Source organism: Ochotona princeps, chromosome 10 (assembly GCF_030435755.1).
Source record: "Ochotona princeps isolate mOchPri1 chromosome 10, mOchPri1.hap1, whole genome shotgun sequence".
NCBI classification, from domain to species: domain Eukaryota; kingdom Metazoa; phylum Chordata; class Mammalia; order Lagomorpha; family Ochotonidae; genus Ochotona; species Ochotona princeps.
In genome coordinates this window covers 20857155-20875338 of record NC_080841.1, presented here as the reverse complement: position 1 = coordinate 20875338, position 18184 = coordinate 20857155, and the positions used below count along the sequence as shown (strand labels likewise).

Genomic DNA, 18184 nt, shown 5'->3' with positions numbered 1-18184 from the left:
AGTGATGCTCCATTGGCCAGGTGTTTGCTGGCTTCATAGACACGTGCAGACTCCCGAGTCACCAAGAGACAAGCAAAATGTCAGACGTACCTAATCTTTGGTCATGGGCTTCTAGCAGGGTTATCTTCTGCTTCACTGTGTCAATGGCTTCCACCAACGGTCTCAGGTCAAATTTGTTTTGTTGCTGGTTAACCATTTGTAATAATTGACGCACCTGAGCTTCCATCCAAGTGGACTTGTCAATGTGACTGGTAAGAACCTTTCAGTACCAAAACAATTATAATGTCAAAAAAATTATAAAAGGCATTTTAGTAATTCATTGAGATTAGTTTTTCAACTCAAAACATTTCACATGTAATCAATGGAAAGTATATATCCAGGATGGGAAAATCAATGAGGACGGTGCAGGTCCTTTGTTGCTCTTGTTCGAAATGTTTGGACTTGTCTTTATCTGATTTTAACCTCTTGCTCTAGTTTTCTTCACTTGGACCTCTATCTTGATGTATCTATTCTCTGGCTGACGTTCTTCTTGCCTTATCACTTGCTTCTCTTCTCTGAAGCTGCTCTTATCCATCCCTGCTCTGTTGCAATAACAGATTCACCTGTTCAGGTCTGAGCACATGTGACAGGTGGGTGACAGACATCACAGGCCTAACCTTGCCGTGGCCCTCTTAGGGGGTTCCAGCTTGCCCCAAGGGCCTTCCTGCTCACTGGCTGGTCTTTTTATTAGAAAAAGCTCAGAGTTGAGAGGGTAACATCCAAGATCAAAATTTCATGGGAAATGGAATTAAAATACATTAACTTTCTGGGTGCAGCTTCTCTAGTTATCTCCCTGCTTCCCGCAAAAAACAGGAAGAAGAAATAGAAAATTGGAAAGTTGTAATAACATCCACTTTTCCCTAACTTTTGATCCTTCCACCCTGATCAACTATCTAAGCATCATCTAAAATTAAAAAAGAAAAGATACATTAATTTTGGTTGCTAAAATTCTTGAAATCATACAACTCTTTCATTGTGCACATTTCCACGAACTTTTTGAGGACTCCTTATGTGCATGGATTTTCAAAGTGTTTTTTGTACCAAAATAAGCTTATCATTTAATTTAATTTTTCATTTGGTTTTTGAGGTGCCCTCATATGATAGCTTTTCTTCCTGGATATACATAGTCAGCTATACATAAACAACTATACATTTTATATATACACACACACACACACAAATATATATACACACACACACAAAATGAATTGACCAAACAAGGAAATTATATGGCCTGAATTACTAAATTACCTGGATTAATCTAAATTTCAAATATGTTGCCCACACCACATGTCTTGAAATCTTTCTCACTATACATTTTACAATCATGATACATTATTCATCAGGAATTTATTTATGATTATTTAATGTTCGCGGTTTACAAAGTAAGTCCTTGCCACCTTTTAGTGATGTTTAAAGTATTTTCCTTTTAAAACAATAAACAGTCTTATTTTTTGGCTACAAAATGCAGAACTACAGATGCACTCAATGAATCTGAAAGTAAAACTAACCCCCTGTTAATTAAAACCCTGATTTCCATAAATTATGTGAAAGTTTGAGATCAGCATTAGAATCGCTGGCATTGTTAAATGTATAAGGTCATCTTAGGCAACACACACCTACGTGTGCAGAGGCAAAGGACTGAAATCCGTGCCGTGGACTGCAGTGGTTCAGCAAAAACACACACTTACACTCACGTGGCACCAAATGCTGACAATGGGTAAATCTGGGGGAGGATACACTGGTATTCTTTGCACCGACTTATCCTTATAGCTTTTCTATATATTTGCAATTATGTCCATTTTATAAAATCAAAGAAAACTCCCTACTGCCAACTGCAAGTAGATCCTAGCTTTGATGAGAAAGGCCACTTCTCACCTGGACGTTGGAGAGGAAGCTTCCATTTTTACCAAACAACTGTGAAAACTGCTTAAACTCCTTTTCAAATTTCTTCACCGTTTCTGCTAGCTGCTGGATTTTACTTTCTTTCTGCTCCAGGCTCTTATACAACTCAGAAATCTAACAACAGAATGTAGAGAAGGAACAATGAGATCACCACAGTGCACGCACAGAAGTGAGCCCTGCCTTGGCGGGTAAAGCATCTCAAGGGGGTTTCTAGGAAAATGTTTGCAAGCAGATTCCTATATAATTCTAGTGAAATATCTGCAGGTGCACCGAAAATACCAGATCCAGAGAAGCTGCCCTCAGCCTTTCCTACACCTGAGCCACCATGAGGGTCCCTCTAACCAGAGGGCAGCACTTGAGTGAACTGCTGCCCTGGCTCTCTTCATCCACTCAGACTGCACCTGTTAAACAGCCACAGAGCACTGACCACCACACCACATGAGATGTTCTGTGTAAAAATGTGCTGAGTATCTAACATTCCTTTCATCTACTAGTGCTTCTCAACCCCAAAGAACCGACTGAGTGATATGTGAGTAGGAATTCCCATTTTGCAGGTAAGGAAACAGCATGAAGTAGCCTGCCCAGCACACAGGGACAGGCACAACACGTGGGTGGTCTGCTTGCTCAGAGTCTGTAGCCTACTTAAGGGAAACAACCAGAAAGCTAAGCGTGAAGCTAGACAACTCTCGTAGTCCCACATCCATTCAACCTGTAACACCGGCTGCCCTTAACGCCTAATACACCAAACAGCAATCTCTCTCCATCTCGCCTCGTTTTCATGCCAGTTTCATCTTCCTTACTTCTCTTCTGGGCAGCAACAATAGCTCCCGATCTGGTCCTACTCAATCTGGTCCTGCACTACACTGTTCTTCTTAGCCAGTTAACTGTTGGCTCTATTGCTGTTGATCCAGATGGTTTCTTTGCATTTTAATTCAGAGGCTCATACCTTGGAAGGAAGAAATTATATCAACTAATGATGACAAATGATATGGCCGGCACTCCACTGGTTTATGCTAATACAGCCCCTGCCACCAAAAGATCTTTATTTGTATTTTTTATGATACAGTTCCCTAGGTATAGGGATTCCCCCTTCTACTCCACATTATTCCCCTTGCCCCAGCTGTCTTCCACCATGTAATAGTAAGTCCTTCAGCAACAGTCACAAGTCCAGCATTCTGCTGTATAGGCACATCATGGCACTGTAGGTATAGACAATAGGCAGAAAGTTTAGCATCTTATTGTCATGATAGATTTACACAGCTTCATTGGGAGTCCTCTTTTAGAAGAGATGCCTACTGCAATGTATCTTCACTTCCTGGTATGCTGGTCTCCATCATACAGTTCACCTGTGAGAATACATATTTACCTACGCCACGCTTTTTTTTTAACAGATTTATTTTATTTGTATTAGAAAGTCAGATATACAGAGAAGAGGAGAGACAGAGAGGAAGATCTTTCATCTGTTGATTCACTCCCCAAGCAGCCGCAGTGGCCAGAGCTGCACTGATCCGGAAGCCAGGAGCCCAGAGCCTCTTCCAGGTCTCCCATATGGGTGCAGGGTCCCAAAGCTTTAGGCCATTGATTGCTTTTCCAGGCCACAAGCAGGGAGCTGGAATGGGAAGCCGCTGGGATTAGAATCGGCACCTGTATGGGATCCCGGGCATGCAATGAAAGAACTTTACCTGCTAGGCCACCATGCCAGGCCCCTACGCTACACTTTCTAGTCCTGACACACAGTAGAGCAGGCGCTCTGGATGTCATCAGCATGGATGTCACCGTCCACACCAAACCCAGCAACTGGATGGGTCAGGCATCACTGGGTGCTTTATTTGGTCAGTGAATGAATACATGAACAGAACTCCCCGTCTTGATCTTTTTCTCCTCCATTCACCCTGCAGGCCACATAACTAGACAAATCCAGTCTTAGGCCTTCACTTCTCAGCCATCTTGAGTGGCTTTTCTCAAAGTGGCTTTTCTCGGGGGCCGACCTGGCCAGCTCCCGGTTATGCTTTTGGCCTCATGCCCATCACACCGTGCCTCACTAGAGCCCACTCTCTCAGACACCTCTCTGTTCACCTAGAACCTACCACCTTGTAAGTCTCCATTCAATGTCATCTCCTCTTGGAGTATTTCCTTACCAGCACCAGCCCCTCTGGTTCCATGGTCCACTGCCCATACTCCAGTGTGTCACTCAAGCCTCTTCATGCTTCTATAACCCATTTTGCTGTTGCTTTTCTTTGCTTCTTTCGTCTTCATCCTCTACTAAGCTGCTCTCTGAGGCTGCATCTCACTTTATTCTTTATTTCCAGAGCCCAGCATGGTGCGTGCCTGATCACGGCGTTGGAGGCAGGGGGAGGGGCACATTTGGTATCTACCTTATTACTGAATGCAAAAATGGCTACAACAACCACTTGATCTCCGGCTCCAGAATTCTCCATGTAGACATCTGTCACCGACTTCCATTTATATCCAACCAAAAGCAAACTCATGCTCCTTGCCCTCCCCTCGCCTCTAAACTGCACCATGCTCTCCGCCTTCCAGGCTTATTGTATGCCATCACTATCTCCCTTTTGAAATATTTATTTAAAAGACAGAATTACAAAAAGAAAGAGAGAGAGAGAGAGGGAGGGAGAGTATGCACGAGAGAATGAATCTTCCATCTGCTGGTCATTCCTCAAACAGTGACATCAGTCAGAGCTTAGCTAGGCCAAAGCCAGGAGCCAGGAGCTCCATCTCCCACTTGAGTGACAGGGACTCAGGTATTTGATCCACCATCTGCTGCTTCACAGGCACAGAGAGCTGGATCAAAGTGGGGTATTCTGGCCTCGAACTGATGCTCCGATAGGGGAGGCAGGTGTCACAGGCAGTGGCTTAATGCACTCTGCCACAACTGCATGCCTTTTCTACCTCAAAATCTACCGTGAAGCCCCGTCCCCTTCCTCTTGACCTGGCATGGGCGGAGCCTTCATCTTCAGCACCACCACCTCCAGCATCGCCCTTCTACCCGGAGCTGGAATGCTTCCGGTGTGCCTAGCCCATGTTGAGAATGAACTACATCGGCTCACTTTACCTTCTCCACATTCACAATGAGGGAAGAGGGGAAGAGAGCAGGGAAGGGGTGTGCATCCCCTCCCAGGCAAGCGCGGGGCCGTCCACCTCCAGAGCCTTCTCCCTCAGCAAGGCCCAGCCTATCCCCAGTGCTCTTCCCTTCCACACCAAGCAGGCAGCTGGGTAGGGAGTTTCCTCCTGACACAGCTCCACGTGGCTCCCTATTACTCAAAACAGTAGCTCAAACTTCTAATCTTTCAATTCTTTTGGACACAAACCAGAGTGTAAATGAATACAAAAGTAACTCACGGGATGGACACTGCTCAAAATTTCACGGCTCACACGGAAGGATGCTGCTAACAGGACCTGGCTCCAGCCACTGCCAGTCTCCCCTCGCCCTGGCCCTGGATTCATGCTAAAATCCCACCTCCTTGAGCCCTCAGGGTCTCACGCCTTCCTGGTGACATACAGAGCCCCTGCCAGATGGCCTCCCAACCCAACCTCCTGATGTGTTTGCCTTTCCGGCAGGATGCTGCTTGGATGCCTGGCCATGAGCAGCCCTCCCACCCTGGCGAAAGCCACCTGCCATGGACTCTGGGCCCCAGGCTAAGCTACAGCACATCCTTTGGGGACACAGTGACACATCTGTGGGATCTCCAAGAGCAGAAAGGCTGTCTCCTTGCTTCAGAGGTCCCAGCAACACACACAGTCCCGGATACATGGTAGGCATTTACAAAGGAATGATTGGACAAATCAGGTAAATGATAGACCAAAAACTCGAGAATGGCTTCTCAACAGTATGCTTTCTACCAAGTGACCGTTTACATTTTCTGATTTTCTTTTTAAAGATTTGTTTTCTTTTTATTTGAAAGGTAGAGTTACAGAGAGAAGGAGAGACAGATCTTCCATCTGCTGCTTCACTCTCCAAATGGCTGTCATGGTGAGAGCTGGGCCAACCCAAAGCCAGGGGCCTCCTCCGGGTCTCCCACTTGGGTTCAGGGGCCCAAGGACTTGAGACATGCTCTGCTATCTTCCCTGGCCGTAGACAGGAAGCTGCATCAGAAGTGGAGCAGCTGGGACCCAAACTGGCACATATATGGGATGTTGGCATCACAGACAGGGGCTTAGCCTATCATCCTATGACACTGGTCTCTACTTTGTCTAATTTTATAATCTTCTCCAAGATGTGACTCTGGACCCCAACACACCTATAACCTGTGATACGGAATCAGATGCCATGCACTAGTGCAAGGTGGTCAAAGTTAGCTTCCTGTCTGAATGGCTACTTTTCTTCCCTATGTAGACTTGAAAAGCTGGGTGCTCTGAGAAGTTCTAATATTACCAACTAACGCCCATAATAACTGCTCAGCAGAATTGGGGCAGGTCTACTCCCCCGCACCATGGCATGAGCTGCTCTTTTCATTTCCCTAGCTGATCACCACCTGGTGACGCACCCACACACTAGCAGCAGGTGGCAAAAGCTCCTCAAAGACAACAGTTCAGACTTCATCACAAAATGCATCAAACCTGAATTCAGACTTAACTATGACAAATCAATCCTAAGGTGCCTAGAGCAGGTAGCCAATGACCATTTCACAACTGACTTTAAGAATACAGAATGCCAGCTAGGTTCCAGAAACAGCTGAAAAACACAAGGCTGGGCTGGGACAGGTCATTCTGGAAAAACCTGGAGAATGATGGATTGGAAGGACTCCACAGGCTGGCATTGAATTCCTCTGCTTACAACTTAAAACGCATCAGAATTTCTTTAAGAGAAGGGGCAGGGTCCAAAGACTTCAAAGGCGCTCTCCAGCCCTAATGTTCACAAGTTTCGGGACCTGAGGGGCCACCTGGGAGGGAAACACCTGCCTACAGTTGACCTATGCTGAAACCAGAGAAAGCTGAAGACAGTCAGCCAGGCTTGCTGAAGACGCCAGCAAGCCTGCATCCTGCCTCCGTTCCGGGACTCTGGAGCTTTACCTGTTCTTCCAGCTGGAGGTTCTTCTCTAGCACCAGAAGCATGTGCTCCCGCAAGGCCGTGTGCTCATGTTCATGCAAGCTCCCACGCTTCTCCTGCAGGGCACAGAGAAACACGCCACTGGTGACAGGTTCCCGGGCATGACAGAGGTCATGGGGGCAGAGGCTGACGCCCAAGCATAACCACAGGACAGCTCCCACGGCTGACATGGGCACCTGGCTCTGGCTGATCGCACCCCCCACCACCCCTGACATGTTCTCTTGGCAGCGGAGCCACCTGCGATACTTGGTTCAGCGATCAGGAGAGGGCCAGCACCAGGAGCCTCAAAGCTGACCCCGCCCTGGTCCAGCAAGTCCACGCACACGGTTGGGAGTGGTCCGGGTCATCTCTCAGCTCCTCCCTGCTTGCGTGGCCTCCAGCTCGATGAAGTCTACCCTGTCCTAACAAGCACGTGTCTGCGATATGGCCCTCATAATTAATCACTCTAGTGAAACAGGCAGAAGGTGGGAAACCTGACTCTAACTTTAGCCCTTGCCAATTTGTGGCCTTCAAAATGACATGACGGGGGTGGGTGTAGTGGCACAGCACGTTAAGCCACCTCCTAGGATGCTCATATCCCATACTGAAGCACCTGGAATGGGATCCTGCTTCTGCCTCTCTCTGTTTAAAATTGCAGTTAGCTACTTGTTTGAGAGGCAGAGCTACAAAAAGAGAGGATAGCAATAAAAGAGAGAGAGAGATCCTCACCTGCTGGTTCCCTAGGTAGTGTGGGCATTTGGGAGAATGAACCAGCAGAGGGAAGAGCTCTATCTCCATCTCCCTCCCTCTCTCTCTCTCTCTCTCTCTCTCTCTGTCTTTTAAATAAGCAAATAAAATCATAACAAGAAGCACAGGCTACTTTTCCCCTGGGCATTACACTGTTGGACAGTTGGTGAATAGGACTTATACTAGTTGAGCTTAGCTAAATGGCCCACTCTTCACGACGTAGTCAGGCCTCATCTAATCACCTGAAGGCCTTAAGAGCAAAGACTAAACTTTCCCAAAGAAGCAGCCTTCCTTAAAATGCAGCGCAGACGGGCTGGCATTGTGGAGTGGAGAGTTAAGCCGCTGCCTGCCACATCTGCATCCGTATCTGCCTGCTGGTTCAAACTTCATTCACTACATTTGCAGTGCAGCTTCCTGCTGAATGTGCCTGGGAAGGCAGCAGAGGAGGGCCCAAGTCCGTGGGTCCCTGCCACCTAGGTGGGAGACCAGGAAGAAGCTCCTGGCTTTGGCCCAAGTCCGTGGGTCCCTGCCACCTAGGTGGGAGACCAGGAAGAAGCTCCTGGCTTTGGCCCGACCTGGCCCCAGCAACTGGAGGCATCTGGGGAGCAAACCAGCAGAGGAAAGCTCTTTCTCTCCCTCTGTGTTCAGATAAATAAGTCATTTTTTGTTTGTTTTTTGTTTTGTTTGTTCTAGTTGAGCAATGCAGAGACTCTAGCCGGATAGCCTGGACTCCCAGGCTGCTAGCCTGCCTCTCAGACTCTGGACGTGCGAGCACTCACAACTGTACCAGCCACTTCCTCAACATACTTCTCTCCCTCTCTGTCTGTTTCTCTTGATAGACATCACCTAAACATCACAGATTTGTTTCATATACACACAGGCACACACCCTTGGTTCCGCTTCTCTGGTGACTTCTGGTAATTACAGTTCCACACCAGGGCAACACAGTCACAATCCTCCCAGCTCTCAGAGCCACATGGCCTTCTTCGTCACCCAATCAGGGACACAGTGGGATGGACAGGCAGAATCAAGGGGCATTCCTCACCTTCACGGGGCAGCCATACTGCTTAAAGGGACAGTCTTGTTCAGCCTCAGGACACACAGCCAGATGTTGGTTCACCTACAAAATGGACAGCCACAGGCTTGAGAGATTCAACACTGCTTCTTCAGCCTGCCTGCTCTAACCACAGCAGGTGGGGCACCAGGGTGGCTTGGGCAAAGAGGTACTGGAGAGATAGAGCTGGACGGCAGGGTGCAGCGTTCACAGGGGAGGGGAAGGGAGGAGAGTGGAGAGGAGGGAAGGGTAGAGCAGGGAAGGGAAGACAGACACAGTTTGCCTAGGCATCATTTACGTCTTGGGCCTTGGCCTGTGCAAATCTATCAAACACACCTTAATGACTACAAAAGTTTTATCTGACAAGAAATCAACATGGATCTTGCTATTTATAGGTACCTTCGTTCTTGGGATAATCTGCAAGCACTTATTGGGACATGACACCGGATACTCAGGACACAGATTTTCCTCATGATTCTGAAACAGAAAGCGCAATAAAACACAGCCTCAACACCCTGTCTGGGCCTCTCCAAGCCCACCTGGACATGTCTTACGTGGCCGCCCCCAGTGGGAGATCACAGCCTCTTTCCAAGAAGGATCAAGAGTCTTTGCTTACTTAGTGTCAATGAATTCAACTTCAGTACTAAATTTCCCAGTCATTCCTCATAAGATCAGAGGACATAGGCCTTAAAAGGAGTGATGGTGGGGGCACAGAAGAGGGCAGACCAGTTAGCTGGCTCCTCCACTCTCTCTTCCTATGCTGAGGTCCGCCTGTCTCTCTGGCTGGACAGCAGGAGCCAAGGGCACCCATTACGGCTGCCTCCTTGAAACTCAGCACGGCCTCTTCTACATCCACAGCAGGTGCACCAAAAGTGCTGCTGCCAGTGACAACCAAACAACCCCACTAACAAGAAGGCTTTGTGCTTTCCACAGAACTTCAAGTTACTTCTTTAGATTTGATTCTACATTCAAATCAGGTACGCAGCAGCCTGGCTGCGACTGCCCGGACAGAATTCAGTCCCTTGAAGATGTGAGTCCTCTTTTACCTGAAGGTTGGTGACCACCACAGCCTTTTTGCAATAGAGGCATTTTTCCTCCCGATACTGACAGTAGGCACTCAGGTGCTCTTTCAGATCCTTCCGGAGGACGGGCTCCTGACAGGGATCGTGAGAACACGGCACAATCTGGAACTGGCACTGCTGAAGATGCTCCTACAACAGAGGCTTGGGTCAGTGGAATGCCGAGCAGGGCCCCCTATTGCTGCTCAGTAATGACCTAGGACAGTATTCACACTCTCAGGTCAGTACTGGGATAGTCTCCTGAGGCTTTAGCTGCCATGAACTTACAGTTCCAACTTACCATCTCCATCCTCCCCCCACCACCTGCCAGTACCCAGCATGACAGAGGTTCCAAGTTGGGGCAGACGGGAGAAATACAAGGAAGAACGGCACCTCCTAACTCAAGGAAAGGAAGGGGTGGGGCTGTTCCTGAAGCCTAAAGAGACAGAGTGAGAGCAAGAGTGAGAGAGAGAGGAAGTACAGGTTCACAAGTTCAAGAGAAGCCGCAAATGGTCAGGCTGTGAGAACCAGAGATGTCCCGAAGCAGAGGATGCGAGGGTTTGCACGGCCGCACCTGCACGGGGCAAAGGCCAGCCTCAACTTCTAAGAACAGACAAATCTGTGTGGAAAAATAAACAAGCAAACTTTCAGATCACCCAAGCTATCATGAAACTGACCAGATTGCCAAATGTTAACAAATCTATCTCCCTGAAAGACCCAGGGCCGTTTTCCTCCAGACCTGCTGGTATAGGCAAGCCATGAGAAACAGAGACCCAGACTGGTGGAGAGAGGGCTGCCGTGCACTCCAGGATCCTCCCACCCGCCTCCTCAGGGACCCAAGGTCTCCTTGAGACACTTCCTTCTCAGGCCCTTGAACAACAAAGTTGGAAAACAGACCATGCTCCCAGCCCAACTGCCCAAAACCAGTGGCAAAGGACTGCCACCTGATAACACAGAAAGTACCCAGACCTCCCAGAAAAGCCCTGGGCAAAGAAGGATGTGAAAACGGCAGGAACAGAGGCTGACTCAGCTGCAAACCGCTGTGCATATCGCGTGGTTTGAGGTGACACTCTCATTTACCTCCGAGCCGTTCCCTGGAAGCCAGCACCGCCTGAGTCCCCCTCGTTTCCAGGGAGATCACACCTGGCAGGGAGGGGCCCGCACACTGCCAGCTTTGCCCTTAGCCACTTCTGCCCCTGCCCGGAAGGAGGCTGGAGCAGCTTCAGCTGAGCAGAACAAACCCGCCTGCACCAGCACTTCCCCTACACCTGTTAGCAATGCGAGTCAGAGCTTCACCTTGAAACCACATCCTCTGTCTATCCCCAGTTGTCTGTAATCAGGAGCCCGGCAGGTCAGGGGCCCTGACTGCAGCAAACACACCACTGCACCCACAGGGACAGCAAGCACCCTGGTGACGGTGTCTTCTGGAAGTCAGACTCTGGCTCCATCTGGTCCTTGCTTGAGTGCTCCTTTTGCCCAGCATGTCCCAACCCCCACTTCTGGCTCCAGCTCCCTAATCCACAGCTGAAGGTAAGGTGCGGGGTGTATGGCTCAGCCTCCACTCCCAAGCCCCTCTTCTCCAGCCCAGCCCCCTGTGCTGTGGCACCATCACTAACCAGACGGCCGTATGGGCACTCTCAGAGGGCAACCCTGGGATGCCCTGCAGCAAGCTCAGCCCAGCAGGAGGCACACAGGGGTTTACCACATATCACTGGACACATGACCACGGCAAACGTCCGTCCTGAGCAACACCAACCTGGTATCGTCCCAGAATGACTTTGGCATTACATCCAGGAGCATTTGCGCAATAGACATATAAATTGAGGACTTCCCTTTTGCAGCAGTTGTCCTTGAACACCTAAAAGATAAACATGACACATCTCACACGTTCTAAAGCTTTACAGCAATTCAAGCGCTATTATCAGATCTTACAAGTCAGTGGAAAATTCCACATAGTGGTAGCAATGGAAATGCCACATTCACCACTGCACTGAAAGAAAAGCCAGTCATTGACGAACCGCCAAGCATGTGAGCTGTGCAACTCCACACCCGGTATAGCGGATGGCAGTTAGGACGCCTCAGGGTGAACTTGACCCCACATACCTAAAGGTCAAGGAGGTGGGGCTGCAGCCAAGGGTGATGCAATATGACCAAAAAGTGATGCAAAAGCTGTGATTGTGCATGCTTATGGGGTTCAATGTGACAAATTTATAGGGTGCAGAGTGAACTGATCAAATCAGGTTTTTAAAAAAATTTTGAAATAGCTTAAGTGACATGAGAAACTGCAAAAGTAGAGTTCCTGGGTACTCTTTCTTGGATTTTTTGTTTCAACCATTTCAAAATAGTAAACTGTTTTCTTAGCTCACAGGCTTTATAAAGGTGGCTGGCTGGCTGGGTGTGTCCCACGACAGTAGTGTGCCAACCCCTGGTCTTGCAAGTGGCACAGACACCAAGTCAGCCGAGCCTGAGGGTGGGTATTTGCCAAAGGCAGCACAAGGAGTACATAGAAGGGGTGAGTCCATCAGGCTGGCTGCCCGGGGGGGCTCCCTGGAGGAGCCATGCTTAAACCTCCTGAAGCAGAGGGTTAAAGAAAAAAAGAGAAATGAAAGGAGAGTTTTAAGAAGAGGTTAGAAAATGGTTTCCTAGATACGGCATCAAAAGAACAAGCAACCAAAAAAAGGAAAAAAAAAACACTTCACCAAAATCAACAACTTTCATGTTTCATTAGGAAAGTGAGGACAACCCACAGAATGCAGGGAAAGTACGTGTAAACCATGCATCTCGTAAAAGACGTGTGGGCAGCACACACACACAGGAGGAATGCTCACTGTTCAAGAGTTAAGGACAAACTACACAATTCTAAAAATAGGGACAAGGGGACAGGCCTTCAGCATCGTGGTTCAGAATCCAGACCCCATGTCAGAGGGTCTGGGTTACAAACCACCTCTGTTTCAATCCCAGCTGCCTGCTGATGTGGCTCCTTGGGACTGAGGGTGGTGTGGGCTCAAGTCACTGGCTTCCTGTCACCCAGGACACTTGAGTTGGGTCCCCAGTTCCCCATTTTGCCTTCAGTCTAACCTCAGTCATTGCTGGTGTTCAGGGGTGAACCAGTGGGTACAGTGTCACTTCCTGGGTTAATGACCCTGAGATCAGATGGCCTACTGGCTGTATACTGCTATGAACCTGTGAGAATTCACTTTGTGGAACTGTATGTTTTCGAAGGTGAGTTTTACAGTCTAGGAGTTATGGTCCAATCAAGTCACTACGAGACACGCCAATGACAGGGATGTACCTGACAAGAAGGTGAGCTCCAGGAAAGAGGAGGCTGTACTTCTGCCGGCAGCTCGGGCTGGCTGGAGCACGCCTGAGCAGGGACTGAAGGCAAGACCAGCAGAACCGGGGTGCGGAGCGGGTGTGGTTAGTAGAGAGCCAAGCAAAACTCTCTCAAATAATAGGAGGAACAGGGTGAGAATGGCGCCCCAGCACAAGAGCAAAAATCCAAGAAAGGTTCCCCAGCCTCGCTCCTGCTCAGCCCAGGACAAGTACTCCTCCTCATCACCCAGCTCTATAAGACCAAAGAGGGACGTCCTTACCTCCTGGGGTCTGATAACCTCCTTGTCTACAGGGCAGGTCGGCACTGCGTTTAATTCTCTAGAGACAAAGGGGAAAGTAAACCCAAAGTCAGGGATTGACCTTGAACAGCCAAGCATTCTCAGGCTTATTTAACATCTGCCTCTGTACACGCTACTTCCTCTGCTTACACAGTACGCCTAGCTCCTCCTTCTGCACCTCCCCGGGCATTCCAGGGATCTGAAAACGCCCCATTCATTCTCCAGGACACACAGTCCACCGCTGGGTACCCAGGCAGGCTTCTGAGTCCCCAGTCTTCGCTTGTCACCTGTTGCTGCAACGGGTCTCCTTTCCTAATTTAGGACATTATGGAAAGCAAACGTGCTATTCCAAGTTGTTCCTCCAGCTCTTCACTGCTATAGACCGGAGGGCTCAGCTGAGCCAAGTGTCAGGAGCACATGGGGCCAAGTGCAGGAGCACGCCCACAGGCAAGAGCCTGCGGCAACAGCTCACTTTCAAGGCTTGGCAGGGAATGACACTTGCCTCGCTGCCTCTCTACAGAAAACTGGCTCCGCATCCCTCTCAGCCACCTCCTCCCTTAAAGTGACAGCCCAGACAGCATCCGTGACAGGCAAGTGCCTTCCAGGTGCAAAGTCCTTCCTGCCTCGAGGCAAGGCCGCTACAACACAGAGCCCATGAGATACAGGCTCTCCCCACCAGGCCACATGCCCAGGTGTCCAGCACTGCTCTCCCACACAAAACAGGTGTCATCTGAATTCTTAGGAACAGTGTGTATCTATAATTGGGTGGCAAAAAAAAAAAAAAAATGAAGTGTTCTTCTAAGGCTCTGTCCAAGGGACCCTGGGTGAGGCCCTCCTCCTATCTGTGGTTCTGTGGCCAACCGCAGCAATTCCCAAAACCATGATTACAGTTAAGTGGCTGCGGCTGCCACTCAAGAGTGCCAAGCACACCTCCACGTGGCTCCAGCCTGCAGTGGCCAGGGCCACAGACCCCGCCCACTCACCTCAGGGACAGGATGCAGTGCTGGCAGAAGCGGTGGCCACACCCAGTCTGGTGGGGGTTGTGCAACACTGAGTGGCAGAAGGCACATTTGTAGCGCTCTTCCAATTGCTCCACGAACTGGTACTCGGTGTTAGGCTCAAAGTCCAAGGAGATGGAGTTGCCCGAATTCTGGCGGATGAAACCAAAGGGGATGCCCCCCTGTTCCTCTGGATAAGCCATCCGGAGGCACTACAGGAAGAGAAGGACAGTTACAGGTACCAGCAACTACAGTCAGTGGTGTTAACTACTTGGTAGTGAACACCCACAGTAACCTGGTTATGTAACAACCTGTTGCCAGTAGAGGGCGCCCGCAGAGGTGGGGAAGGCAGGACAGGATGACCTCCAGGGGGACCAACTGCTTCCATCCTATGGCGTTTTGTTGGACATTAAGCCAACCTGTTAGGTTGGTCACTGTATGACTAGACAACATGTAGCCAGGCGTTAACCACATGATAAGCACGTTATTACAGTTTTCTTCCACTTGAAAGAATTGAAACAACTGTTCAATTACAATTCTTCAGAAGAAACTTACAAATAACATTTCACTCCCCCCATACACACACACACACACACACACACACACACACACACACACGGATACTTAAAGAAGTTAACAGAAAACATGGAATAAAAAAGATGTCTGTTTGGGTGCTGCTGTGGGGTGCACTGAGTAAAGCTAGCATCCCGCATGGGTGCCAGTTTGAATCCTGGCTGTTCCAGTGCCAGTCTAGCTCCCTGCTAATGGCCTGAGAAACGCAGAAGAAGGTCCAAGGGCTGGGGTTCCTGCCATCTACATGGGAGACTCGGAGGAAGCTCCTGGCTCCTGGCTTTGGCCTGTCACAGCCCCAGCTGCTGTCATCTGGGGAGTAAACCAATGAACTGGAAGATCTCTCTCTCCTTCCCACTCTGTAGCTCTGACTTCCAAATAAATAAACTATCTCCACATACTACAAGGTAAAACTTATCCTCCAGGTTTGAAGTTTCATTGAAAGTAGAAACTAGTCTTCATTTATAAATTTTAACGTATTAGATGAAGTGGATTGGAAACTTGCAAAGAGCAGCTTTGAACCTAAATTTTTCAACACATAAAAGTGAATGGAGACCGGCGTATAAGATAACTTGGGATCTAAGGAACTTCATTTTTGCAAGTTTGATTCAGTTGTTTCTGTGTTTGAAATACAATTTTTCCATAGGTGGGGAATTTTGAAGCTGTCATGATATAATTCAAGTGAAGATTAACAAAGGCTAGAAAAATGTAGACTAAGTATCAGTTTATTCAAAAGGGCCTGAAGATGTAAAAAATGAAGTAGATGGTTTTGGACAGTGGAAGGAATGGCAACACGTAGAATCTTTTAAATAAAAAATTTGTTAACTTGAAATAATTTTGTCTTCTGTTAAACAGTATATATAAAAAAACCTTTGGTACCTGTGCCATGGCACATGAGGCTAATCCCCTGGAGCACTGGCATTCCATATGGGTATAGGTCCTAGTCCCAGCTGTTCCACTTCCAATCCAGCTCCCTGTTAACGGCCTGGGAAAGCAGCAGAGGACGGCCCAAGTCCTTAACCCTCTGCACCTGCCCGGGAGACCTGGAAGAAGCTCCTGGCTCCCAGATTTGGACAAGCCTAGCTCTGTGAGTCAACCATCAAATGGAAGATCTCTCTCTCTCTCTCTCTGCTTTCCTCCCTCCCCCACTTCTTTCTCTTTCAAATAAAATAGATCTTTATGCATATATAAATAAATCTTTTTAAAAATAAACTTCCCACTGGTTTGCAAAATAAAATATTTATTTTGGTGCAAAACGGTTTTGAAATCCATGCATGGTTATTTCATATGTGTTTTCCAGGAACCTTCTGGACACCACTGACACAGGCTGGACAGCCGCGTCTCCCCAGACCTCCCCACGCCGTCCCAAGCCTGATGTGATGCAAAGAGGAGGGCCTCGGCAGGTGACATGCTCACGTGGTGCAGCCCTCATGGGTGGCATCCATGCCATTACACAGGAGCTCTTGTGACAACGCAGAACCCTGCCCAGCTCCCGTGACAGTGGGAAACAGGTCCCCAGCATTTGCTGTAGCAGTGTGAACTGACTCAGCAAGCACTGAGACACGTCATTTCTAACCTGAACTAAGCACTGGCCCTCCGACTACTTCCGCCTGCACTCTACGCTATGAGGGCTCCTCTGAAAGTCTGTGGGTAAACGCAATTCAAGGTTAGATAGGCTCTGTTCTGAAAGGTTGATGGATTGATTGACTGGAAAGACAGTGACAGAACAACAGGAAGAGGGAGACAGCCAGGGGTCTGCCATCCTCTGCTCCACTTCCCAACAGGCTCTAACAGCTGGGGCCGGGCCAGGACACAGCCAGCAGCTAGCAACACCATCTGAGTCTCCAACCGGGGCAGTGGGGGTCCAACTACTTGAACCACCTTCTACTGCTCTCCAAGGCATATTAGGTGAGAGCTGGATGTGAAGCAGAACAGCCAGGAAATGAACCAGTGCTGTGATATGGGGTGTAGGCATCACAAATAGTAGCCTGACCCACTATACCACAATTCTGGCCCCAAAAGTGAGGTGCTTGCTCTTAAGATTTCCTTCCCTCTTCTTTCAGGGTTCAGGGTGCTAAGCAGCCTTGATGACACTTTCCTCCACCCCTGACCTTCTTGTCCTTGACTTTCTGCACCCCAGCCCCACAGGCTCCCTTCTGGCTTTCAAAGCCCTTACACATGCTCTTGCCACAGGGCTTTTGCCCAAGCTGTTGCCTCTACCTTTAGTGTGTCCCTATCCTCTCCCAGATCACACCTCATCAACTCAACATGCATGCTCTCAGCTGCCAGGTGTTCCCTGCCCAGGTATGCTTACAGTGGTGTCCTGTCACAGGCCATGCATGCAGGTGCTCAGGACCCAGAGTGGCTTAGGGGTACAGGGGGCTGGTTTTTTAATGAGATAATTCTGCATTTCTCAACACGAATTATTACCTACTCAAAACCAAACATATTAAAGCAAAACCAAAACACCCACTGAGTTACTCCCCTCATGGCACCAGGGTCCTTTCTTAAGGAACAATATTTGCTTTGAAATGACAATGTGCATTTGTGGGATGATTTGGTTGATCTCTGTCACTCGGGGACAGGTGACTCACACCTGCTCCTCCTCACCATTGCACCCCCAGCCCTGCTCCTGGCCTGGAGAACAACTCAGCTGTTTGCGGAATGCACGCTGGTCTCTAGGGAAACTCTCAGAAGGGCAGCTGTGACTCGGGTCAGCCCCTATCCCGTGATTCTTAACCTTTTTCCAGCGAGGACTTCCCACTCCCTTTGTAAGCAAGACCTTCACTTCTAGAGCTCCACCCCACCAGATTTGGGGAGGTGTTTCAGGACCTCTGCACCCACTGCTGGCCCCTCTCTGTGCGTGTGGAGGGGACTGGACCTGCAGGCTTGCCTCGGGGCACAGAGCTCAGTCAACTGCCTCTTCTCAGCAAAGCAGCTTTGACCTGGCAGGGCTTGGCAGACAAGAGCATTTGTTTTTTAATCCTGAGGTTTGAGATCCCTTGTGCATGTGTTTCCTGTCAAACCTCAGGGGTGGCAGGTTGAGTGCTGTGACACACGAGTGCTCCCCTTAGCGGACTATTTAAAGCTGAAAGGGAAGACACATAGCCCTTGATTCACACACACGGTCCTGATACCCAAGGCTGGCAAGCTCTCAG

General features: G+C 48.9%; 1 protein-coding gene across 1 annotated transcript in view; it reads right to left on the bottom strand.

The window, feature by feature from the left end:
• The window catches only part of TRAF5 (TNF receptor associated factor 5), a 43000-nt gene that overhangs the window by 3758 nt on the left and 21058 nt on the right, over positions 1–18184 (bottom strand). Inside the window, exons 2-10 of the mRNA XM_004578670.2 lie at positions 14442–14668; positions 13441–13498; positions 11604–11705; positions 9836–10000; positions 9189–9266; positions 8781–8855; positions 6973–7065; positions 1918–2058; positions 91–259 (exon numbers count right to left, since the gene is read on the bottom strand). Of these exons, the coding sequence (XP_004578727.1) occupies positions 91–259; positions 1918–2058; positions 6973–7065; positions 8781–8855; positions 9189–9266; positions 9836–10000; positions 11604–11705; positions 13441–13498; positions 14442–14659 (1099 nt within the window). The 5' untranslated portion in view covers positions 14660–14668. The remainder of the gene's footprint in view (positions 1–90; positions 260–1917; positions 2059–6972; positions 7066–8780; positions 8856–9188; positions 9267–9835; positions 10001–11603; positions 11706–13440; positions 13499–14441; positions 14669–18184) is intronic.